Below are 27,978 nucleotides of genomic sequence, written 5' to 3' on the forward strand. Positions count from 1 at the left end.
TTTTTGTTAATAAACATCTTTTCCGAAAACAAACTAATGTTCAAACGCTAAATTATTCCAAATAACAAAGATGGAAACCCCCTCTTTGTGGTAGTTATTTGAGTTATTTCATTTATTGTCTCTTATATTGATTTCATTCATAGGTTTTAACAGATGTTTGAGAGTATACCAAAAACCCAATTAATTTTTTCTATATTTATTAATATCATGCTGCCAAAGCGTGTATAATATAAAAAATAGGACATTTGCACACACCGGGCACCTGAAAAATTGATCTAGGTCGTTTGCGTGGTTGAATCTGGTTGGTTGGCCACATCATCAATACATAATCGGAATCAGTTAAATGTTTGATAGTTAGGGCTATCTTGAACTCACACCTGCCTTTGTAAGGTCTTCAGCTAAAGTATATAACATAATATTAATGCAAGGTAATATTGGATATAATGAAACTATTGGCATGCCCTGAATGGATGGGGAAATGGACTTTTGGGCTAGGTTGTACATGTAAATGGTTTATTTTGTTCAAAACTTTCTGTTTGTTCTAGTGAACTATGTGTTCAGTCTATTAACTTAAAAGTTACAGTCAAATCCTAGAAAACTATTGACAATTTTAAGATAAAAAAAATCTAATTAACCAGGTTTTGTCACTGATCTGTAATGTGAACTTGAACATGAGGGAAGTGCCTGTTATCGTCGGGTGTCAAACAGTCATTTTCAGCTACCATTAGCTTCAAATCGGTTAAAATTTCACCATGATTTGTCAGAATAACCTTATCGTGATTTGTCAGAGGTCTCAAATAATTATCATCATCATCATAACGGTCATTTTTGGAAAAAAATTTACGAGATTCGGCAAAATCAGTCAATGTTTTAATCGTCTAAAAGAAAGTGTCCATTTTATCGTCATACACTTAAAATTACAAATAACGTCAATTGGCAAGAATTTTTACCTTTCTTCGTCATGAAGGTACCCCATCACACTGTCACAACCCTTACACATGTAACAGACCTGCCAACTATCCCAATTTTCGTGGTATCATCCCGATTTTTATCCCTCAACCCAAATCCCGATATCGGGATCGTAAAACTAGTCAAAATCCCGATTTTCACCAAATATACCCGAAAAATTATTGTTTACCGATTTTGAAGTTTTATTTGATCAATTTTTAAAAATCTATAATTTTACCTGGGGACATATTATGACAAGTTAACGACCCTCCGCTAATCAACAGTCACAACAGGTGTCATAATTAGTGGTTGTATGTAATCAGATTACCTAATGGGTCGTAACAGTCAGTCCTCAAAATTAATTTGTATACACAAATTTGGTCAAACAGCCATTCAATTTTAATCAATTTATCATACAAGCACAATTTGCAACATTTGCCGTAGTTCTACAACAAAATCATAATTAATTGAAAGATGAGAACTGTAATGAACTCTCGAGAAAACATCGTTTATCTTGAAATCCGTTTAATTTTTGAAACCAGTCGTTGTGTGTCTGTTGATTTAAAATCGACGCCATTTTGTATTCACTTCTACTGTGTTACTGTATAAGCCTCCGCCAGTAAGAGCACCTCTGAATACAAAGAAAGATAACTCAAATTTTATCCATTTTCTCATTGATACTGATAAGACCATAAGTAAGACTAAATCAAAATCTGTCTTCATCCTTCTAACTTTAGGACATGTAGTTTTAGGTCTTTTGAGTCAAGGTTTATAGAAAAGAAGGTCTTTGGAGGGGGAAAATCCTTTATTTTTAATGCCATTTTTCTCTATTCTTCAGTTATTTTGTCAATTTTATAATTTAATAGTACAAGAATCATGCAAATAAAAGAAATCAAGGCCTACAAGCTCATCATTAGTATACCAAAAGAAAAGAGAAGAGAACTTAGACTATTTTAGGAGTAAAAAACAATGTACACAGAAACGTTGCTAAAATTGTAACCCTTAAAATTTTGGTCGCGGGCTAAATCCCCCATGGAGATTTTCAAAAGTTGGCAGGTCTGATGTAATACAAAGTGATAACTGTTGAGTTCATTCCTGAGCCTGAGAAAGAAATCGTCATTTTAATTCATAATATTTTACATTATGAAGGGTACAGTATCTCAGCAGTTGTATTTAGTCATTTTTAAAAGACGAAAGTTTTGCAAATACCTGCTAGTCCAAATAAAATTTCACTAGGTTAGGGCATTGGAGTAGTGGCTGATAGTGCTGACTGGGTGGGCTTCCCTTTGACGCTCGAAGTTCAGAGGCCTAAAACTTCAAAAAATAGTGTAAACCTGTGGGCATATAACTGCTAATCATGTTTATTATTGAAATATGCATGGGAAACGACTACATCCGGGGGCAAGTTCAGTTTCTAACTAAAATCGTCAAAATCATTAAAAATAAGGGAAATTTCACTTTTTGTCCAAGTAACCTTTTTTTAGAATTCTGTACCCAGATCAGTTTCACTGCTGTGGTTAATGTGTTTGCTGTGGGTCCACTCTACATGCTGTCTAGAGGAGGGGTCCCTGGCCTAAAAACATGAAATTACGAGGTCCGAATTAAAAAAAGAAAAGAAACCGAGCTTTAAATCACCAAATTGGCACTTATTGCACATGATGACCAACTTTCTGGCATTCTGAGTCAAACTGTGAGAAGAATTTTATTACTACATTATAAGTTATATGGTTCGCTACTAACCCCCTACAAATCCATATAGGGTTAGTAATATCCATTGGGGGTGAGGCGTGATGCCGAATCTCCTATGGATTTTATTTACCCTCTATTGTCCGTAGGGGGTGAGTAGTTAACCGTATTACAATTTATCACACACTGGACTTTTTCGGCTGCGTTTTGTTGAAAAATAAACAATGAAACACAACAATATTTATAGATGACGTCACCATTAACGCGTCATGAACCCACTATGAAATTTACTAACCCCCTACGGTCTCATAGGGGTCACCACGTGACAGTGTTAAACCAATCACAATGTGATATATATGTACATGTATATCATTTATCATTTCAGTCCTCTTGACAAAATAAGGAAATGTCATCAAGTTTTGATCATGTAAAACTTTTGTCATTAAATGATGGTATCTGTGCTTAATTTGTATAACATTTTACAATTTTGATTCATCTTCGAACTCATCAGTTTAAAGTTTTGAAAATTATGAGTCCAGGACTTATATACTTATCCTAGTGAGAAAGAACCCCATTTAAGGAACTAGTTAAAAAAAAGTTGCAGGAAAAAGGGAAAAACAAAATCAAACTCAGTTTAATAAAACTACCCAAACAATGTAATTGAGAGGTTTCCATTAACACATTATTTTAAATGAGTTATGCCCCTTGGAAAAAAATAATTATAACTGAAATGGCTTTGCATTTGCTCTTCAGCCTAAGATATTTATAAATTGTTTTAATGATCAAAATCAAAGTGTTTTATTTAGTAATTGATCTCTATTAAAAATATTGATAGGTCATGGACGTCCTTTCCGAGATATTTGAGATTTAAAATATGGCGGGAAAAGACTGACTCAGACTTTTACCTTATATTTGCATTGGTATAATTGGATCTCAAAACAAAAGAAAGAAAATCAAGAATCTTCTAAGATTTTGGTAAATGACCTTTCATGAGCTATTAAGTCTTATATGCAAAAATAAATGGATGTTATGGGGCAAAATATTTTACATTGTATTGTATGGAAAAACACCAAGGAGTCCGAACATTTGACGCACATTCCAAAACCTCATCTAAGTACATCCTTTAGTGTATTGACTGTAACTTTTGTTTACAGGGTTATGCAGCAAATTTTAGTAACATTGATTTTGCTGATCCAGTCATCTGTGGCTGTAAACAGAGATAATTTTAAGACATGTCAGCAAAGTGGTTTCTGCAAGTAAGTACAAAGAGGCACATGTCATTTAGCTAACAAATTTTAAATTGGAATTTATAGAAATTGTTTACCATATGCAGTGATTTACACAAGGGTCTAACAAACCTGGATGCAAAGTTCCTCTGAAAAAAAGAAAAAAATATCTGAAAACATGCTGAATTCATTTTATTTTTAGAAATTTTCTGTACTTAAACTTAAACTTCATGGTTCAACCGCTAAAAAACTAAAATAAAATGATTCAAATTAGCTTCAGTAATAGAAGGTAAACTCAAAGAAAAAAAATTGAAAACTGGAGTACATTTTTACTGGCTAACCATGTTACAAGCAAACTCATGCATTTAAATTGTCAAGTTATGTAACACATTAACAAGATTGTTAGATTTTACTCTGATTTCTCATGTTTGAAGCATTTTGAAACACTTGTTAAAGTATTGATTTTAGAAAAAAATGTATAAAATGAAAATACAATTTACATGTAATGACATGTAATTAATTCATACAATATTGTTTCATTTCAGCATTTGCATTCTTTTACAAATGTTTTAGTCAATTCTTAACATTTATGCTCTGCAAATTCTTACTGCCGATCAATCTTATCATATCGATCACAAAATGGTTACTTTGCCTTTCCTGGTTATGACAGTAGTGCCTCTGAAAGCTTCATAACTGATCTGTCACATTTAATTGCAAAAAACTGTAACATTGTGCAAGAAAAGTGTTATAAAAAAATGACACTTTAAATTTGGATGTTTATTTTTTTTCTTCAGGAGGCACAGAGCAATGACCCCAGGTCAAAGTGCATATGAAGTAATTACAGAAACAGTCAATGTACAGTCTACATCAGTCAATCTACAACTACTCAACACAGTCACTAATGTCAAACTTACATTAGAATTGTCTGGACTAGAGAGAAGTACAGCGAGAATCAAAATCAATGAGGTGGAACCAATTAAACAAAGATATGAAATTCCTATTGGAGATGTACTAGTGGAGGAACCAAAAAGACAAGGGTTTGTTTGTTTGTTTGCTTGCTGGAATAGGTTATAGGTTGCTTATCTATCTGATTGTGTTCATAGAACAATGAAGTTAACTTTACGTTTTTTGCCAGCTTGACGTAATCACCCTGATTTATGTATCAATATGACTGTTGTTTACTACATTTAACATTTGTGCACATTTCAAGACAAACTGATTTTTATTAATTGTTTATTACATCTCTTGCGACACGTAAAAATAGGATAACAGAAATAAACATGTTCAATTTTAAATAAGCTATGCTGAAAAATATTTTGAAAAGAGTGTATTCACTTTAAGTGTCAATGAAAAGCCCATGTTCACTACTGTTATTTTCAATTGTAAGATTTCTTTAAATTTCATTTCAATAACAAGTATTTGTACTTTCAGGTTGAAAAAGTTGGAACAGACAAGTCAAAGTTTAACATTAGGAATAGAGAAAAATAAAATAGTGATCAGTTTTAAACCTTTCCGTATAGACTTTTATACAGAAGATGAACCAGTTGTCAGTATAAATGCTCAAGGTCTACTTAAATTTGAACATTACAGACACAAGCAGTAAGTATGAAAACACAGTTGTTATAGGCATTGTTCAATTAAAAGTTTGAATGCGGAAAAGTTAGGTTGGAAAATTAGTTTCTATTCTCAACTTTTGCTCACTTGCAAAAACACAAACAAATGAAAAAAAAATATAGTTGTCTCCCTTTTACTGATTTTCCTATTTCACCTTCACTTAAGAAATAAATTGGCTGGTGTGAAGTAGCTATTTGGCCAGCAAGATTTAGCAATTTTGAAAATTCTTTGACAACTTTAATTGTCATTTTGGCAACCAGATTGTTGCCTGCATGGTCAGAACTAAACATAAACTATTGTCAGCATTCATTTGAACCTTTATGGTTATACTTTTTCAGGAGTCGCTGAATATATCACTTTGCTCCTATATATTAATGATTTCCTTGCTAGTCATTTGTCAAATTTGATTTAAGGATGAATCTGGTAACAAGTTGATCACCTGAGCAAAATATGTAATTTCATGTGTTAAATACTCTCATCTTCCTTCAAACCAGAAAAAAATGAATTAAACACAATATGAGCTCAATGTCACTGTGACAGAAAACTGCAAACTGAAACTTACAGAAATTAGATATCTCTCATATCAATGGATTTGCTAAACAAGAGCAAATAGCACAACAAAAAGAAGGTAAATGTGCAAAGAAAGTAAATATGCAAAGTATGTATATTTCTGCAGATAAGAATAACAGAAAATATGGGATAGGGTGTATCATTTGCAATGTCTCTTTGATTGATTTAATTCACTTTAGCTTTCTGAAGCAAACACATTTTATGATTTTATTGAGATTAAAAACTCCCTCTTGATAAGAGCTGATTGGTCAAATAAGCAGTATTAGATTTGATATTATACCCCCACTCTATAAGTACAATGTAGATTCTATATTGCAAGCACTGTGTGTGTGTAATTTGTTTTGGTGTCACTTTTCTTTGAAACTTTTAAACAGAATTTCAAATGACCTCATATTTGACCAGCAGCATCAATCAGAAACCTACTTCCTATTTACATGTACTTTGAATCTTAAAAATATGTTAAATGGACTTCTATTTTGGCACACTTTTCTTAGAAACTACTGCACAAAATGACTAATTATTTTTTTGTCATTTGATTTTATTGCACAGATGTTAAATTCCTATCATTTAAGCACTGCTTTGCACAAAGATTAATGTTTGGCTTGCTTTAAAGGAGATCTAATAAGGCATGCAGGATATTTAAAGGGCACAGAAAGATTTCTGATGGGATTTAGCCCTTTATTATCTGCTGTTTTAGGGGCTGGTTAAATAAGGCAGGTTCTTCTATATTCTCATGGTTTTCCGCACCTTTCAGAGAAGCCCAGCCAGAAGAAAACGTAGAAGAAGCCAAAGAAGGAGAAGAGCTAAAGGTAATAATAAAATAAATAGGAAACTACTTGGGTTGATCTGATTGATGGTGTCTAACACCACCTTTTACACTATTTGTTATGGATGCCTGTTTTTGTTGGTTATGGAAGCTGGAGTTCCTGCAAATTGTCCTGCAAATTTTAACAGTCTCTTGATGATCTATGAAATAATGTAAGAAAATGAACTAAAAAATCTCAATCATTATTCAAGGTTCTTAACATATCATGGAGTTCTGCACAGTTCTCATCTATTTCTCAGTGTTTACAGTATGAACTGATTACTCATTTTCAAACCTTTATGTGGAAACCTTGAATTTTGTAAAGAGGATTTGATATGAATATGTGTTATAGGAAAGTATGCAATTAAAGTTGTTTTTAAAATACAAAAAGAGAACTCTTAGTACTACAGTATGTATGAAAGTACTGCATGTTTCATAGGATTCAGGTGATTTGATTTATTCATTTCAAATTATTTTTATTGTGTTTTATTACAAATATTGCACAATATATATCAAAATTAAAGAATAACTGTAGAAAAGATTCAAAGATATTTTTATATTTCATGTGATTTTACAGGAAGGAGATGAAAATGCTGAAGAAAAGCCTGCTGAGGAGGAACAAAAGAAGGATGAGGAGGAACCAGATCTATGGGAGGAAACATTTAAATCATTTACTGATTCTAAGCCACATGGTTAGTTTGATGTACAAATTAATATCTCTTTTTACTTTAAAGTGATTCCTTTCAAGTCAACTCTTGCTTATGAAGTGAGAGACTGAATAATTGGGATATTGCTTGTGACTAATGGTGTTAACACACACATTTGTTACTTATATACGGTAATACCTATAGAATAGACAGACAATTATTTAAGAATTAGAATGAATCACCAACAGACACCAGACTCCACAATAAAACAATGACAACCAAAAGTGTTTTTTTTTTTAACTTAATTACCCTGGATTGTATTTACTTATTCTTACTGTTATGTAAGTTCACAGAATTTTGTATTTTATATTCAATGGGTTACAAATTCTTACTCTGAGTTTCAATAATTCTGTTATTCAGTTTTAAAAAGTAGAACTAAAAAATACTTTGTTTGAGAACTCAATAATTTGTTATCTATTGACAGGGCCAAGTTCTGTAGGATTAGATGTATCCTTCCCAGGATTTGAGAATGTTTATGGTATACCGGAACATGCTGATGATTTTGCCTTAAAAACTACAAAGTAAGTTCAACATTTGTTTTGTATGTTAAAATTATAAAATCATTAGAGAAGATAGACACTTAGTTTCAACTGAATTTTCTTAAAACTTTATTGGGGGTAACTTAAATGTAAGTGACCAATTCAGAAATGTTCCATAATGGAAAGACAATTTTTTTGAATGAGCTGATGGATCTAGATTAAAATTAATTTAAATGCAATATGGATATGAATAGAACACTTAAACAGTGATATATATAAAAGTAAAACATTTTTGTATGCTTGAATGTTTCTAAACGGTTTGATGTTATATTTTCAGAGATACAGATCCCTACAGATTATTTAATTTAGATGTGTTTGAGTATGAGCTATATAATCCTATGGCTTTATATGGAGCTGTGCCAGTTATGATGGCTCACAAGTAAGTATTATGGTAGAAGTGCACGAAAGTGATAAGTACTTTATCTTGAGCACTATCAGTTATGATGGCTCGCAAGACCTGTTTAAGTATGGCTCACAAGTAAGTATTATGGTAGAAGTGCACGAAAGTGATAAGTACTTTATCTTGAGCACTATCAGTTATGATGGCTCGCAAGACCTGTTTAAGTTTAAATTATACAGTCTTATTCCTTATAGGTAGACAATATTTTTAAAAATGCACTACTTAAAATGTCTTATTTTGAGAAACACAAGTTCAACATTTATTTTGAACACAGAGACAGGGGAAAAATTGCACAACAAATGGAAACTTCATTTGTACATTTCAAATTATCAGTGAATTCATAATACATTGAATGAATTTCAAAATGCTCTTGTTCAATATGTTAAACTGATTTATTTCTTTTTGATTAAAATATTTTTTATTTAGTGAGAAAAATACAGTAGGAATATTTTGGCACAATGCAGCAGAAACCTGGATCGACATAAAATCAAATGTAGCAGATAAGGTAAGGTTCCTAAGATTAGAATTCAAAAAATATTGTGGTCCAAACACATTTGAGATAAGTTCATGTTCTAGATGAACTGAATGCAAAAGCAACCCAGTAAACTGCCATATGCAACCATTAACAAAATCAGAAATTCTTACAATTACATCATCTTTATTTTTTTAGACACTTCCTAATAAAAAGACGAAAATGTTAATTTTCTGAAGAAAGTAATTTATAAAAAAAACAGGGGTCCACTATGATAGTGTTTTCATCTTTTAAAAATGATTTTATTTCAATAGTTTTTGAACCTTTTAATGAACAGTTACAGAATACCATAGATTTATAACATGTATAAGTCTCATAATTTCATTTTGAGGCAGTACCAGGTAATCAATCAATCATTATTATTGGTTGTATACCAATTTTCGTGGATTTAGTGGTAACATGTGAACCATGAAATCAAAAGTTCAACGAAAAATTGAAGATTTCTATATGCTTTGTATGCAGAGATTGTCAAAACCACAAAATCAAATATCAACAAAAATTGTAACCCACAGAAATAAATGAATTCACAGTACTGTAAAGCAACAGATTTTTGCGTTTTACCCTTTCTTGACCACTTCGCGACTATTTAATTTTGGGATTATCTGATTTACTTATGAATTTTAAGAATAAAAGATCCATATTCGCAACGATTTATATTTGCGTTATTTTTCTAATCACGAAAGTCGCAAAAAATAAATCGCTCACGAAAATAAGTTGGTTTACAGTATATGGTAGTCAAAGAAGATATAGTAGCTCCTACAAATTGAAAAGTATGAGTATATATGAATAGAAATGAAATGAATATACATGCTTACAAACCATACTTTTTATTGCCCACATACCACTGACACAGTACTTTGTACTTTGTATTATCTTCTTGTAGGGTTTGTTTAAGATTTATATAACTTTATGATTTGCAGAATTTCTTCTCCAAGGTTGCTGACTTTTTCAAACAAGACTCCGATATTCCACAGACAGATACACATTGGTTTTCAGAGAGTGGTGTAATTGATTTGTTTGTTATGCTAGGACCAAAACCAAAAGATGTATTTAAACAGTATGCTGTGTTAACAGGGACCACACCTGTTCCTCCAGTAAGTTTATTTCATTTAATATTCGAAAAAATATCATCACAGGGGTTCTCAATGTACACATTTGTGTTTGGAGTTTAGCTTAGGTTCAGATCAGAACACATGTTTTACAGACATCTTAAAACATAAGATGACCATGCATAACCCATTATTATAGTACACCCCATTGATATATTTTACATTGCAAAAAAATTACCAATACAAGCTGAATGTCTGTGTATACCTTTACATGGGGAGAGACCTCTCCTGATTATTTTTTTTCTCACTTGTTTATGTAAATGATTATAATGAAAATGCTAATAAAATGTAAAACTGGTATCTTGTTTAGTGTCATCCCTAAATACTATGAATGTTTAAATTGAATTAAATTTTGAAAAGTTGCAGATTTTGTAAGTTTTAAGCAGTATGTAGACAATCAAAAAATCACACATTGTTTTCCCCCAGTATTTTCAAATTGCACCATGGGATATAAAACAGCACTGTTTTTCCTAAAATGAAATCACTGCATTTATAATGCATTCTATTCTGAAATCTATACAGAAATTCATAATTTTCTTAAATCATGTCAGAATTAATTTTTAAAGTTTTATAAGGACTTAATTTTTTTTTTAGAAAATCTTCTAATTCTGTACCAAAATAGTTAAACCTATAAGCATAATTTGTTATATTTATGATTTTATTTATTTCAGTTGTTTTCCATAGCATATCATCAGTGTAGATGGAATTACAACGACCAGGATGATGTTAGAAAGTAAGACTCGCTTTAAACAACTTGAAAATAACTAAAAGAAAGTTCTTTTAATAATTTTTTTGCAAAGGTTTCTTTTTTCAGTAGTAAAAGCAACTAATTTTGGAGATTAAACAATAAGAAATTTACAATTTAATGAGCTTTTTAAAGAGGAAATCTATTCACCACAATAGTTGATACCTTTGGATTCAGACACCTAATGTTTTTAATAAAATGTCTGTATCTGATATCAGATCTGCAACAGATTTAGGAGATTAAACAATATAAACATATGATTCAAGGAGATGTAATTCTTCAATACAGACAGAGGGTATCGTTTTTCTTTTCTTTTTTAAAGAGAAAATCTATTTACCACAATAATTGATACCTTTGGATTCAGAAATTTTGTGTGTTCAAACAAATTTCTATATTAGATATCAAGATTTACATTGTAATAGGGAGATGCCAAGCTATTCATTAATGATGATCACCTGTATGTATTTTCAGTGTTGATGCCAATATGGACAAATTTGACATTCCATTTGATGTAATTTGGTTAGATATAGAACATACTGATGGTAAAAGGTAAGTTGTAAATTTGACATAGAGTAGCAGTAATACACTTATTGTTGCTACCCTGGAAGCACCTCACACCATTCGGAGTTCATTCGATTCTCTTCCTTTAGTTGTTTACCTAGATTACCATCTTCTTAATGGATTAACAAGATTTTTATATGGATAAACTACTGTTGCCTTATTTTATTGATTATATTTATGCTTACAGAGAAATACTGTTTAAACCGGCAAAAATAATTATGAATGCTTCCTGTTTGGTGTAAGCCAAGGCTCCGTGTTGAAGACCGTACTTTGACCTATAATGGTTCACTTTTACAAATAGTGACTTGGAAGGAGAGTTATCTCATTGGCAATTATACCACATCTTCTTATATCCAGGGTTTCCCCTGGGTCAATTATTTTTTTCGCCACCTCTTTCGCCAAAACAATATATTTTTCGCCAATTTTCGTTTAAAATTTACCTTTTTTTCTACCCCCTCCCTTAAATAAGATGAATGCCCCATTGTGTCTATGATTATTCTCTCAAACTTATTTTAGAGTGTACATTTTAATGAATATTAAACACTAAACATTTACTTTAAAACAACAGAATTTTTTTTAACTTAAAAGGGAAAAATATTCATTGTAGTTTCTAAATGAGGGGGCCACTTAGTCCAAATAATTATGACGTCTGGCAAGGAAGGCGTCCCAGAAGAAAAATAGAATAGCCTTTCCAGACGTCATAATTATTTGGACTAGGGGCCACTATACTTTTAATAATAAAGAAGATATAAGTCCTGGAATATAACAAAATTAGTGGATATGTTTTGATTAAATATATTGTAATACCAGTATAGTTCGTATGGAAAGTTTCTTTAAAAGAAAAATACTGATGTGCCCTTTTGTACTAAGAAGTGGTTTTTACAACAAAACAGAAGCTTTTATCACATGAAATTGATCCCTCCTTTCATGTGTAGTCATTACATTGAAGAGTTACTCTCATTCGAGGGGTTGTTCCCAACCTTTTGGATAGATTTCTTCATAACGACAGTTTTCTTTTCTTGACCATCGTAAGTGAAAAAGTTGAGATGCAAAACTATGCTTGAAACACTTGTGTCACTCAAACGACTTTAAAGTAGTCTCCCTGATCAATTACCTGTATTAAAATCAAAGGATAATTAAAGTTTTTAAATCTGAGATTTTTCTTGCTTTGGAACATTTTTCGTCACAACAACAGCTTTGCATCTTCTGACATCAGACTCGGATTTCTCTTGAACTGAATTTTAATGTGCGTATTGTTATGCGTTTACTTTACTACATTGATTAGAGGTATAGGGGGAGGGTTGAGATCTCACAAACATGTTTAACCCCGCCGCATTTTTGCGCCTGTCCCAAGTCAGGAACCTCTGGCCTTTGTTAGTCTTGTATTATTTTAATTTTAGTTTCTTGTGTACAATTTGGAAATTAGTATGGCCTTCATTATCACTGGACTAGTATATATTTGTTTAGGGGCCAGCTGAAGGACGCCTCCGGGTGCGGGAATTTCTCGCTACATTGAAGACCTGTTGGTGACCCTCTGCTGTTGTTTTTTATTTGGGCGGGTTGTTGTCTCTTTGACACATTCCCCATTTCCATTCTCAATTTTATTCTTTTCTAAACTGTCTTTAAAAGGAGAGGATACGTCAAAAGTTTGCTTCAAACACGTGCGTCGCAAAGTGGTAAATAAATTCTGTTTGTGACATTTAGCGGAAGCCATTTAACCATTTAATTTTGTCAAACAATTCAATCAACACCTTTATTAATTAGTCCTTTGTTGTCGACAGCTATAAAATGCAATCAGCTGATTATTGATTTTCTGTCCAAATCTTAATAAGGTCAAGGTGAATTCCGAGTATTGTCTGATCGGGTAAAGTCCGAGAAACTCGAAAAAAAGTAAATAAACAAGATGGAGGAAAATAAATCGTTATATATATTTCTTTTGCCAAATTCTTTCGCAAATGACGAATTTTTATCGCCACAATTATTATTTTTTCGCAAATTGCGAAAATGGCGACCGCCAGCGGAAACCCTGTTATATTTATGAAAGATATCTTTAGTGTTAGCCAGTAATGGACAAAACAACTTATCATTTGAAATGTCTTTATATTGACTGATATGGAAGTTGAGGAATCTGAATGTTTTTCATCTTGTGTCCAGATTTCTATCTGTTAGTTAAAAACCAAATCCATGTGTGCACATGCTTTTATAATTAAGAATAATACAGATTCTTTTCAGTTTGAACCAAATTGCACTGGTGATCTGAACCTTGCATTGTTGATGTTTATATTGTAGATATTTTACATGGGATGGAAACAAGTTTTCACACTCTGTCGACATGATAAACAATGTAGCATCTAAAGGTCGTAAAATGGTTACGATTGTGGATCCACATTTAAAGAAAGATGATAACTACAAGGTGTATGCAGATGCAAAAAGTAAAGATTTATTGGTGAAAAATAAAGATGGTAATGAGTATGATGGATGGTGTTGGCCAGGATCCTCCGCATGGCCAGATTTTACTGACCCAGAGGTCAGAAAATGGTGGGAGTCTAAGTTCCTGTTGTCTGAATATGAAGGTAGTACTAATGACCTACACACATGGAATGACATGAATGAACCATCTGTATTTAATGGTCCAGAAATCAGTTTCCATAGAGATGCTAAACATCATCATGGATGGGAGAACAGAGATGTACACAATATATACGGTCATTTAGTGGTAAATATTATCAATTAGGTTTTGCAGAATGCTATTGTGTGTGTATAAAATGAAGATGTGGTATGATTGCCAATGAGACAACTCTCCACAATGGCTCAAAATTTAAGATATAGGTGACCGTACAGCCTTTAATAATGAACAAAGCCCATACCGCATAGTCAGCTATAAAAGGTCTCAAATCACAAATGTAAAACAATTCAAACGAGAAAAATAACAGCTTACTTAATGTTCAAAATAATGAACGTAAAAATATATGTGTAGCACAGCAACAAATGACAACCATTGAATTACAGGCTCTTTACTTCGAACAGGCATATGTGTATGTTTGCAAAAACACATACATGTGATTCAGGGATCTCCATGGATGAAAATTGAACCATGGAAGAACTTTCACCATTACAAACCGTGTCTACGCTGTACAGTGTAGCGCGATCGGAAGTATTTTATCCCTCCATACAAGGAATGGTGAACATGCTAATTCATTGCTTATTTAAATTATATTTATTTGAATTTTCATTATAGAATTAGAAGTATCAATATGTTCATTTATTGCCGTTTTTAACCATTCAAATGCCAAGTCTTCATGGTCCCCCCTTAGTCGAGAATGACCAAAAGCTGTCATGAAGGTCCCCATGTAGATTTCTTGTATTTTTGGTAATTGTTATGGGGGTTAAAAATCATATGATGTGGAGCTTATTTTTCATGGACACTGTCAAATTCAGAACCCATTACCGGTATGGCTGATTTGCAGCAACAACAAAACGATTCGTACAGGTTATGTAAAAGTTTAAAGAGATTTGTGGAGCGAATGAAAAGGTTTTTAATGACTTTATCTGACAAATTGATGCTGTGCAACATGCATCTTTCGAGTCTGAATAGAAACCGGAAACGCGGATGTATCAATTTGATTGTAATATACGAAATGAATTCGGAATTACGATACGATATTTCTTTACAGGAAATATAAATTATAAGTTTTTACTTTAAAACTTTTAAAGTAATTCTAAATTATCGTTACAGCAGTACTCGAGTTATTTGCGATGGAATAATATTTACTGTTTTGCGTCTTATTTTGTTCTTCTTAAAAAGGGGGGATGCTGATTGCGTAAGTCAAAATAAAGCACGTGTTCGACTTGTTAAACTGTTTTCTTTGTAACTGGATTATTAATTTATTTATTTAATCTAAATTATCATAATCATTTGCTGAAACTTAGTTGATTAATTCGACAAATGGATCGTCTAACCTCAGATAGTATTCTCCTGTCTGGTTTGTTGATCTACCTGTACAAGCTCAGGTACAAGTGATTAGCGATCTTAATCCGGATATCCCTCAGGCGTTAGAACTGTGTTGGATTATAACATAAAAAGCCTAAGGGTTATGCAATTACATGCATTTGATTATAATTGATAAAAAAAATGGCGTCGGGCTACAAAAATGATGAAGTTTTGAACGATGGCGGAAGACAATTTAACGATGGCGCAAGACAATTTAACGATGGGGCGAGTCATTTGACGATGGCGCAAGACATTTGAACGATGGCGGGGCGCCATCGTTAAACAGGCCATGGAGATCCCTGGTGATTCTTCCGGCGGGAGTCAAAATCTCTCGCTTTTAAGACCCTCTTCCGTCCCTCCCGTTAAAATTTGAATCTTTCGCTTTTTGAAAATGTCAACCTCGAAAAATTTTCAGTAGAAATTTTGTTTACAAAATTGATACTCTGACAGAGAAAAAGTCTGAGAAACTCGAAATTGATATCAGAAAAGTCCGAGAAAAACAGAAGTTTCCTTTAACTGTTTTGATGTCAAACAGTGAATAGCTTTGAGTGATCTATGAAGATGTTAAGGATTAGACTGTATATACAGCAATAAAAGAGTATTGGCAATTACCTGGTTATCAACTAGCAAGTTTAAGGCACATGCCTGGATGATTAAAAGTGAAATACTGACAATGGATTAATTTAAGTTGTATAAACAACAACTTTGATGTGATGCTGTTAAAAACATTGAACAGTTATATTACTTAACCTCAAGACAAATGTCTTAATGATCTCAAATATGATATGTATGCCTACTACACAAAGCTGACTATGGTGACCCTAATGACTTGACCAAACATATGGATACAGCAAACCAGAAAGCTCACAACTCTATCAATGCAACACCACTGTTCAGTAGTGGTACCAAAATTGACAATGTAAATTAAGCAGAGATACTTTTTACCAACTATGTATGATGGCTGATCACTTTATCTTGAACTTTATATATAATAAATAAATATTAAAAAAACCCTTATCTTCTATTTCTATCAAGTAAAAATGGCTATGGAGTTATAGAATCATTAACAAAAAAGGAAAATATGCAGTTTAAACACCAAAACACCATTGCGTACGTCGATAAAAATGTCGATAACAAATCTCGTTATGAGGCCCAAACTCAAGCTGAAAATTTCCAAATTTCCAGTTGTGGCTTGACAACTCTGTCACATGTCTGAAAACATGACAATTAGTACCTATTAAAAATGCTTTAACTATGTAGTACTCAACTTAAAATTATGAAACCAATGAAATAGTTTCTTCAAATAACATTTATAACCTTAAAACCTTTATTGTTTAGCAGTCTATAAAACTAAAAATCATTGAAATGAATATTAATATCAGAATCAATTGAAATTTACCATCATACAAAGAGTACTCTTCTATGAAAAATATAAAAATTTGTGAAATTTCCCTTTGAGATATAAATAATTTTTATAATCAGATAAATTAAAACCTGCCTTGTGCATAATATTTTACCTGATTTATAATGTTTGACGATTTTTGGTGACTTATATTTTGATTCGGTTGTGTTCACAACAGAAAATTTCGAAATTAGTAGCACTTCTTAAAAAATGTATCTTTTTTCCTGTGTTTTAGCAACAAGCAACAGCAGATGGACTGATATTAAGATCTGATCACAAGGAAAGACCTTTTGTATTAACTAGATCATTCTTTGCTGGTTCACAGAGAAATGGTAAGAATACTGTTAAATAAATAATGTTTGAGAATTATAGTTTTTTTCAGAATACAAGTTTTACATCTTTTTGTGAAAACCTTCCATACACCAATTTTCTAGTCAAATCTAGGTTATTAAATGGTCTAACAACTACATTACTCATTTGTTATACTTCTGGAAACTAATGTACTCATATCTTCTAATTTTTGGTTTCTTCATCTGTCTTTTAGTTTGTTCATTTGCCTTGTAATCACATCTTCTCCTATACAGGTTGAGGGATATTGCTAAAACTGAAGGCAGTTTTAAAACACTATCTTAAAATGCCCATAAAGGAATATAATTGTTGGTACTCAAAGCTTACTTCAATATTGCAATATGTGATAATAGTCTCTCATAAGCACAACTTCTAAAGTGCTAGAAGGATATTAATGAATTTTACAGAAGTGTAGACACTTCCTGAGGATTTGCTTACAGGAATACAATCCTTGTCCAAATTGTCAAAGGGGAGATAATCAAATTTGCAGAGTTGGATGGAATCACTTTGTGAGTTGACTAAGAAACAATATTGGTTACAGCTCCACCTATTGTATTGATGACTTTGGTATTCTGTTATAACCTTTTCCATCACAATTCTTGCAATAATAAAGATCCCAAAAGTTTCTTAATTTAAATTCAATTATTTCAACATGAATCATGTAATAAATAGCTATAGGCTAAACAAGTTAATTGAGTATTTTGTTTTTCAGGCGCTGTATGGACAGGAGATAATATAGGAGAATGGAGCCATCTCAAGGTGTCCAATCCTATGTTGTTATCATTAAATCTTGTTGGTATTACCTTTGCTGGAGCTGATGTTGGTGGCTTCTTCAAAAATCCTGATCCAGAATTACTCACAAGATGGTGGCAAGTAAGTGGGTCGAAATATAGCACATGTTAAGCTCAAAGATTCATCTGGTGCTCACTTTTTGACAATTCACTGTTTCAGAATCTAAAGAACTATGCATAATTTCATTGCTTGTACCCAAAAAAAAAAAAAAAGTCATTTATTGGTTGATTTTGCATTGTTTAAGATGTTTTGAACAAATACAACATTATGCGGTATACATTTAAAAATACTACCAAAAATGCATTAGAATCTAAAATGTTGAATTTATGTATGTTTACAATATCAAGTTTTGTTCTAGTAGCTTGAAAGTTATTCTTCTTTGGACATATGTCTTTGATATTCATCACACACACACATTTGAAAGCAACTAATTTTGTAAGCTATTTACACAACTTTCATAAGTAGTACAGAAAAAAAATATATGCAAATAAAAAAAATATATCCAAATTTCAATTGTCACAAATAAGTCTGTTTACAGTATGTTATGCTGGAATTGTTCAATTGAAATAACCTTAACATTTAGCAAACATACATGGGCTGTTATGAAACTTGGAAATAAGCTAGTCTTCAAGATGAAGAATTAGCATCTTCAGAAAAAGTTAGATTTTTAAAAACTCTGTATTTTACTGAAAAATGCTCTCACATTTTACAGTTGGCATTACACTTTTTATCTGTCAGCAGCAATCCACAGGCAAGCGATATAGGGTTCTGCAGAATTTTTGGAAACATTTTATAAATTTAAACAAGTAACTATTTCACTGTATGAAATTAAATTTTGCAGGCAGGTGCATTCCAGCCATTCTTCAGATCTCATGCTCATATTGACACCAAACGTAGAGAGCCATACTTGTTACCAGATAATAATATGAAGATTGTCAGGAATGCCATCAGAGCAAGATACACATTCTTACCCTACTGGTATACTGTATTCTATAATACTTATAAAAATGGGGGACCAGTCATGCAGCCACTGTGGGCAGAATATCCAGAAGATAAATCAACATTTAAAATGGATGATCAATTCCTAATAGGTAAGTTAGAGGACCGGTAAAATGAAAATGAAAGAGTTCTAAGTAACTGCTGCATAATCCCATAATCTCGTTGGGAATTTTTGAATATCAGAGGGGGAGGGGGGAATGTTAAATCCAAAAACATAAGTTGTTTTGTGTTTCATTATCAGTGTTATAATCTTTGTCCATGCTATAGTTTCTCTGTAGTTACAGTTTTTCAACTGCCAGTGGTTTTAATGAAAGCAAACTTTTTTAAATTCTTAATTTCATTTTACATTTAAACAAGAAACCTTTTTAATAGAGCTTTCATTTTTATATGCCCGTCTTTTAGACGGGACGTATTATGGTATACCGTTGTCCGTCCGTCCGTCGTCCACACTTCGGACAAAAACTCAAAAACACCTTCACCAATTTCCATGAAACTTAAGTGAATTGTTTATATCTATTGACGTAAGCTCCCTTCCGTTTTTTTTTAATTTCAGATTTTAAGTTTTGGATTTATGGGGCTTTATTCATAAAAAAAAGGGGGATTTTCAACACTTCGGACAATAACTCAAAAACACTTTCACCAATTTTCATGAAACTTAAGTGAATTGTTTAAATCTATTGACGTAAGCTCCCTTTCGTTTTTTTTTAATTTCAGATTTTAAGTTTTGGATTTATGGGGCTTTATTCATAAAAAAGGGGGGATTTTCAACACTTCGGACAATAACTCAAAAAGCCTTTCACCAATGTCCATGAAACTTTGGTGAATTGTTTATATCTATTGATGTAAGCTCCCTTTCAATTTTTATAAATTTCAGATTTTAAGTTTTGGATTTATGGGGCTTTATTCATAAAAAAAGGGGGATTTTCAACACTTCGGACAATAACTCAAAAAGGATTTCACCAATGTCCATGAAACTTTGGTGAATTGTTTATATCTATTAATGTAAGCTCCGTTTCCATTTTTATAAATTTTAGATTTTACATTTTCTTAACGAATTTTTATACGACCTCAAAAATTTTAATTTTTTGGTCGTATATTGCTATCACGTTCAGATTTCATAAATAAAAAGAAAATTTCTTCAAACATTTTTTTTAGAGGATTAATATTCAACAGCATAGTGAATTGCTCAAAGGCAAAAAAAAAGTTCATTAGACCACATTCATATTGTGTCAGAAACCTATGCTGTGTCAACTATTTAATTTTAGATTTAAATAAGTTTGAAGAAGAAATCTTTAATTGATTTGTAAAATCTTGACATTTGTTTTGTGTAAAAAAAATCATGTAATTTCAAAAATTTGATCACAATCCAAATTCAGAGCTGTATCACGCTTGAATGTTTTGTCCATACTTGCCCCAACTGTTCAGGGTTCGACCTCTGCGGAGCACCTGGTTATACTTAAAAAAGGGGATTTTATGAAACCTTGGTGAATATATTAATGTAACATCCCTTTTGATTTGTATATATATTTCTAGTTGATCATATAAATTCATTTAAAGCATAAAAGACAAGTTAAAAGAGCAACGGGCCTATCATGCGCTAAAGCGCAGCCCATTATTTTCCTAACATTTGCTGAATGCATTGTTCTGTTTTTAGGTCCATCATTACTGGTTAAACCAATCACAGAACAAGGGGGTACTGGTACCAATGTATATTTCCCTGGAGCTAATGATGTGAGTATACTGCATGCAGTTCATTCTCTTAGTTGATTGGTTACTAGTCTGACATATGACGGCTTTCAAAATGCAAATACATTTTCTAAATAATGAGTTACTTCCCTTTGCACTTAATTATAATGTCATGATACCAAGCTGTATTTTATTTTTCTTGATGTTTGATAGATAAATGTTCATGATTGTTGCTTTTGTAGGAATAATATTCTTTTCATGTAGTAAATTAAAACCAATTATCTTCCAAGACCAAAATTGAAACCAATTGCCTTTTAAGGCTCTCACAGAAAATGGTTGTTCAATTTGTTGTTTATATGTAGGACACCAAAATTATGTGCTCTGTAAACTTTTAATTAATTGTTATAACAAATCTGAATAATGGTAACCTGAAATTCAATAAATGAATTTAATTTATTAACATTTTTTTCATTAGGTTTGGTATGACATTTTAACAGCTGAGAAATATTTGGGAGGAAAATCAATTTATGTAAATGCTCCATTAGAAAAAATACCAGTTTTCCAGAGAGGAGGTTCTGTCATACCAAGAAAAATGAGAGTGAGAAGGTCGTCTGGGCTGATGCATGATGATCCAATCACATTGTTTATTTGTCTTGATAGACAGGTAATAATATAATACCTTAGGCAAAATAAATAATACATGTGTTTCTGCTTATGTGCTGCAAAAGGTAGGTAGGCAATATCATTTTGATTTAAAACATTTTTTAGCTGGTTACTACTATGGAATCAGTTTTACTTTAACAGTGCTTGTTACAAAATGATATAAAAAGTGTTTGTGTTGGCACTTAAAATTAGGGTCGAAAGGGTTACCTGAAACACATGTATTATTTGTTTTGGTCTTATAAATATAATTTGTTTAGTGGCTAAGTATGAAAGACAAGTCAATTTTTTGATAATGTAATGTGATAGATGGCTTTTCAACATCGGAATTGAATAAATATGCTGAAGGATTAAATACTGTCTCCTTTTGAAACAATCATTTCTCGCTTTAAAATAAATAAAAAAATGTTCAAATAGTGTGTATAAAAGCTAGTTAATAAAAAAAATCTTAATGCAATTTACTTTGACTGAAAAGCAGCGCCAGTCTTACTGAAAAAGAACTTGTTACATTTTAGTTGTAAATATTTAATGTATGTGTCAAGTGAATTATGTGTATTGCTATATGAGAAAATATCTATGACATTTGTACATTGTATATCTGAACCAAGAAATCAATTTTATGAATCCTAAACTACAGTTTATTTATTTTCAGGGTAAAGCTAGTGGTGATATGTATGCAGATGATTACCATACATTCCAATATCAAAACGGAAAATATTTACATAGACAGTTTACATTTTCAAATAATAAGTTAACTAATAGGTAAGATTAATTGTTAGTACTGTGGATTCATCTATTTTCTTGGTGCCAATTTATGTGGATTAAGGTGGCACCCAACACTTTCACTAAAATTAACTTGGCTTGTTTAATTTTAATAAAATTTTGTCAAAGTATTTACTTTGACCCTTTAACAAAAATATAAAAATTTCAAAAATTTTCAACCAACCGTTTTGTCACAAAATTTACACATATACACCGTGTAGAACGCCACATGTGGGGTGTCGGCTATGTTTGACATGGGGTGGCAATTTTGAAGCGACGAAAAAGTAACAAGGTAAGTTCAAGCATCAAAATTTCTTATTTTTAGATCTCTCAGTACCATATAATGTATTGCACGGAAGGAACCGCAACATAATCTATTTCCTGAAAGCAGAAGCAGTCGTTTTCAGTGCTCAGTTTTCTCAAACACCTCGCCCTAATTTTCCGTGTTGCAGATTTTGAGCCTTTATATGCAAATTTCGGTATAAAAAATTACTTTACACAGCTACCCGCCGTATCATTTATATAGAATTGTATCCCCCTCATTGACCTATACCAAATACCAGTTTCTTAGTTAAAATTAATTGGTTTTAAAACTGTTATTCATCAAAATATAAAGTGTCGCTCGGGGTGTCAGATTTTGCATCGCAAAGGGTAGAGGCTTGTCATAAAAAATACATATTTGCATGTAAATTAGTCTTCATATGATACATTTTATTTCATTCACATCTACTTTACCATGACAAAATAAGGGTTTTTTTATTTTGCCTGTTTTTGGTCTTATAAAACATGTGCTTTTGATTTCATTCATAGGAAAAACTGGCTCAAAATATTTAGTTTTCAAGCTGGTAAATTATTTCTTTTCCTTTTCAGTCACTATATATATCATGGTAAAAAAAAAGACAAGGCTATGGCTCAATAAACCAAAACATGGTGGAAAATCACAAAATACATTTATGCATTTACATAATGTCTAAACAACAATTAATCTATATGGGCGTCGATCAGTTTCTGACAATAAACTGATACAGTCACTAAATAAAAATTATATAAAATCATTTACGATCTCGAATATACATTTGCATTTACGAAATTGAAAACATTGGAAAGATTAAAGATTTATATGTTCATAGCATTTAATTAAGTGTATTCCTATTCAACTCAATTTAAATCATTAATGATTTGATAATTAATCGGGTACACCCTTCTTCATTCATACGTGTAATTTTCATATTCTTACGTCCATTTGTCAATATTTTTGTATTTCAAAGGTATAATATATAATTAAACAAACAACTTTACACTTCTATTCATATCCAATTATTTTTCTACTTTGAGGCTTTATTTGCTATGTTTATCAATAAAAATGCACATTACTTAAAAGACTAAAATATGGACCAAATGACATACCTCAAGTTTGTAATTTGTCATCATAACAGTGTAGGTGTGTTTGAATTAAAAACTATCAGATAGAGATCGATTTATAAGAAAATTTATTCTTTTTTAAGACAAGCCTCTACCCCTTGCGATTCAAAATCTGACACCCCGAGCGACACTTTATATTTTGATGAATAACAGTTTTAAAACCAATTGATTTTAACTAAGAAACTGGTATTTGGTATAAGTCAATGAGAGGAATACAATTCTATATAAATAATATGGAGGGTAGCAGTGTAAAGTGTTTTTTTATACCGAAGTTTGCATATAAAGGCTTAAAATCTGCAACACGGAAAACTAGGGCGAGGTGTTTGAGAAAACTGAGCACTGAAGACAACTGCTTCTGCTTTCAGGAAATAGATTATGTTGCGGTTCCTTCCGTGCAATACATTATATGGTACTGAGAGATCTAAAAATAAGAAATTTTGATGCTTGAACTTACCTTGTTACTTTTTTGTCGCTTCAAAATTGCCACCCCATGTCAAACATAGCCGACACCCCGCATGTGGCGTTCTACACAGTGATATAGTATTGGTTATATAGCAGTTTGACTAACACCAATTTTGATCATTGAGAAGCTTAATATTCCTTTTACAACACAATGTAATTAAAACGTTTAGCTGACTTTACAGAGTTATCTCCCTGTAGTGTTAGGTACCACCTTAAGGACAAAAATGATTTTTTCATAGATATTTGATTTCATGGTTTTGCCAATGTCTGGATTAGACTCTATAGAAAAGATTAAACAAAAATGCAGACGGGACATGGCAGGGTATATATCCAGCCATCATCTCTAACAACAAAACACAAAAGTATAGATCTTAAGAGTACTCACAATTACTCAAAGTTAGCTTTAAGCCAATAACAGATAAAACAAATCATGTAACTAAGACTAAAATATTAATAAGCTCACCTCCAACATTCAATAGATTTAGTGTAAAGTTAGTCGAGAGAAAAACATGAACATGTGCAATGCCAAAATATAGGTATCAACAGATTATTGTACTGTGAAAGTACATATGTGTAATATTCAGTATGGTTTTAATCCTTTTAATGTATATAAAGGTCACACTTTGGACTTGGGGAAATTGACCTTTGAATTGAGGTTCAAAATGCAACCTACAGCAGTATAAAGAGGGTGACTTTTCCAAGACTGGTTTGCTCTCAATTTAGGTGACTGTTACAAAACAGGTTTTACTGTATGTTATATATATTCATTCCAAATTTCAGAGGATTTCATCTGTATTCTTTTATATTTTTAGCAATGCAGATAAAAATGGTGTTTTCGAAACAAAAGAATGGATAGAAAGAATATTAATTTTAGGAGTTCTTAAAAAGCCGAATGGTGTTGCAATTAAAATAGGTTTGTATTACATTATACATGTTTTGTAAAGATAGTTTAAAAGTTATATCTGATATGTGTGCAGAAAATTAAGGTTATAACGGTTTGTGACTTGGTCAAAAGAGGTTTCTGAAATCAGCTTTGCATTTTGAAAGTAAAGTCATGGTTATATTTGTTTCTTTAACATTTTAATTCAAAGATATTGTTTAGATTAAATTGAATGTAAGCTACATTTTTAACCGGATTTTTTAATTGGGGATGTACGGCGGCCAGGCGGGCGGCAAATAAATGTTCTCCGTGCATTTACTCATGAACCGTTCAACCAAAGCTTTTTAAATTTTAATATGTTGTTACTGACAACAAAATGAAGGTCAAGTTTAATAATGACAATTTTGACTTTTACCGTTCAGGAGTTATGGTTCTTGAAAGATTGAAAAATGGCGTTTCCAGTCGTGTCTGTGCATTTACGCATGAACTGTTCAACCAAAGCTTCCCAAATTTTAATATGTTGTTACTGATGACAAAATGAAGGTCAAGTCCAATAATGACGATTTTGACTTTTACGGTTCAGGAGTTATGGTTCTTGAAAGATTGAAAAATGGTTTTTCCAGTCGTGTCCATGCATTTACTCATGAACTGTTCAACTAAAGCTTTTCAAGTTTTAGTATGTTGTTACTGATGACAAAATGGAGGTCAAGTTCAATACTGTTGATTTTAACTTTTACCGTTCAGGAGTTCTTGAAAGATCGAAAAAGGATGTTTCCATTCATGTTGTTGCATTTACTCATGAACCATTCAACCTAAGCTTTTCAAATTTTAATATGTTGATACTGATGACAAAATGGAGGTCAAATTTGATATTGACGAGTTCATCAGTTATGGTTCTTGTGATATTGAAAATGCCAGGACACAAATAAATGTTAATAAATCCGGTTTGCTGTCGTTGTGACAGCCTTTTGTTTAAGCTTACTCTGTCACCTGTAATTTTTCACATTTTCCTGTTACCTTTAAGGATATTATATACTGCCAAAACATTACGTGTAATAATTGTAACATAAAAAATGATATTGCACTTATAAACATAAACTTATGAACTTATAAAAATAACATGTACATACAAAATTAGGAGTTTGAGTAGTTCATTACTTCTTTATGGCTATTTTAGGATTTTTTCCTTTGATCTTGCTGACTGATTATATCTTTTCTTAGCAGAGTCTAGTGATATGAAACATTATCACTAGAAACTAAGGGGGCACATGACGTTGTCATTGAAATTGACAGCGTCATCATAGGTAAAATAGCCATAAACAGATTGTCATTGGTCATCTCAACTCGATTGCTTTTCTCACTTTTGCTGTATCTGCTCAAGCGAGAAAGTCAATCTGGTTGAGATGATCAACAATAACCTATAAATATCAATACATTTACAATTATACCACATCTCCTTATTATTGTAGTGAATTTTTTTAAATCAATTACTATTGTCTTCTGTTATCTAAATTCAAAGTCCATTTATATGTAACATCAGTTTCCTTTGAATTGTTACAGATTTTCGAAAACTTTTTTGTATATGACTATTTATGTCCAAACCCTGTATAAAGTAACATATTTTGACAATTTTGCTTTTGTATATTTCAGGAAATCAGCAACAACAATTAGCTTTTGGATATGATCCTAATACATCACTTTTAGCAATTAAGAAACCAGGAACTAAATTACAAGAAGATTTTGTCATCACTCTTCTGTGATCAATGCTATAAATAGGATCTACTTACCATTACAATCTGTCATGTGATTATTGTGTTACTAAAAATATAGATGATGTAATTTGGGTGTTAATGTGATCTCTAGATGAATGAGTGGGTGTATGTGTAATGAATAATTGTTGCGGATGATCTTGTCAGAAAGTTTTGATAGTGCTTAATATACTGTGTAACATGTAATAGGGTCACATTCTTCCTTAATTACTGAAGAAAAATATTTGGGAGTTTTCTTAAAATACAACAGTATTATCGCACATTGACCGGTTTTGAACTTGTCAAGATGGTGAAAGACAGATTGTCTGAAGCTTGAACTTATTGAAGAAAAATTTCAATTGGATGAATTAAATATAATCTCTAAGAGCTAGTAAATTTGTCTGATGTTTAGGTGGATAATCTAAACATAAACTTTATAATCATGTAATTCAAATAGCAAATAAATGTCTCTACATGTTTTCTCCCTCATTTTCCTGTATTTTGTTTATACACGTAATTTTTATTCTTTAAATGTAGTGAATCTTGAGTATAAGTACATTCCGATTCTATTTATAGATATACAAGTTAAAAGTAATCTGTCTTGTAATGAAGATTCAATTGTGAAACATGGCCAGTTAAGAAAATTTCCTATTCTACTGTTCATAGATGCGTTGGATACTTAATTAAATTCCCAATGTGCAATTTTTAGGAAATATTCCATGATAAGGAAAATATTTCAAGATTACATTCAAAATTGATTATTCTGAAGAAGAATGAAAATTCACCGAGTTCAATACCTCAACATGCTTTTATATGAGGTTCAATAGTGCTAGAATGTATTGTATATATGTTGGTGTTAGAAGGGGAGATAATTTATCGGTGATTCTTGGTGCATGTTTACAAATCAAAGTTTTTTTCTACAACTTCATTATAGTTTAACATTGGTGCAATTGCTAGTCAGTCTGTCTCAATGGTATTTGATAATTGTAAACCAACTTATTTTCGCTGAGACTTGATTTCACATTTAGCCCTTTCTAGTTCATTTCACCTTATATTATTTCATGATTTTCTAATTTTATTGATGTAGTTAAATAATTCAAGATCAAAGTTTAACATATTGAGGACGGGTTATATTCACGTTATTTTTCTACTGGAAAAAGTCACGAAAAATAAATCGCTCTGGGAAAATTTGTTGGTTTACAGTATATGTTCAAACAAATGAGAGAGGACACAACATCACTGAGAGAGAAATGTCAATTCTGCATTAAATAATTTTTTCCATTTTGTGATTTATTGTGTAGGATTTTGGATATAAATTTGATATATTATAAATTATGTAGTTAAAGATTTTGTTTGTATTCAATATATAGTGGGTTATTTAAAT

The 27,978-nt window shown here is 31.6% G+C and overlaps 1 protein-coding gene across 6 annotated transcripts; it reads left to right on the top strand.

Annotated features, from left to right (window-relative positions):
* Positions 1–27,944, top strand: LOC139516494 (neutral alpha-glucosidase AB-like). Of its 6 annotated transcripts, none has more exons than XR_011662975.1 (22): positions 1–90; positions 3,789–3,890; positions 4,655–4,897; positions 5,292–5,459; positions 6,799–6,853; positions 7,427–7,541; positions 7,981–8,077; positions 8,373–8,474; positions 8,922–9,000; positions 9,948–10,121; positions 10,808–10,869; positions 11,353–11,430; positions 13,732–14,158; positions 17,071–17,167; positions 17,896–18,056; positions 18,817–19,066; positions 20,629–20,705; positions 21,136–21,324; positions 21,973–22,082; positions 24,779–24,879; positions 26,497–27,580; positions 27,798–27,944. XR_011662975.1 is itself a non-coding variant. In XM_071306637.1 (21 exons), the coding sequence occupies exons 1-21, from the start codon at positions 71–73 to the stop codon at positions 26,604–26,606; spliced, it is 2,874 nt and encodes a 957-aa protein (XP_071162738.1). In that variant the 5' UTR covers positions 1–70; the 3' UTR covers positions 26,607–27,944. The 6 variants fall into 6 exon arrangements, 4 of the variants coding, with proteins under 4 accessions (XP_071162738.1, XP_071162740.1, XP_071162739.1 ...); XR_011662976.1 differs by lacking the exon at positions 1–90 and adding an exon at positions 299–428; XM_071306637.1 differs by having other exon boundaries at positions 6,742–6,853; positions 26,497–27,944.
* Positions 27,945–27,978: the final 34 nt, after the last annotated feature.

The sequence above is a fragment of the Mytilus edulis genome, chromosome 3 (assembly GCF_963676685.1).
Source record: "Mytilus edulis chromosome 3, xbMytEdul2.2, whole genome shotgun sequence".
Classification (NCBI taxonomy): domain Eukaryota; kingdom Metazoa; phylum Mollusca; class Bivalvia; order Mytilida; family Mytilidae; genus Mytilus; species Mytilus edulis.

Coding starts and splice junctions, on each gene's coding strand:
- LOC139516494 (XM_071306637.1), top strand. CDS start 71: ATGGAAACCCCCTCTTTGTG. Junction 6,854..7,426: donor AAGAAGGAGAAGAGCTAAAG/GTAATAATAAAA, acceptor GTGATTTTACAG/GAAGGAGATGAAAATGCTGA. Junction 10,122..10,807: donor GGACCACACCTGTTCCTCCA/GTAAGTTTATTT, acceptor TATTTATTTCAG/TTGTTTTCCATAGCATATCA.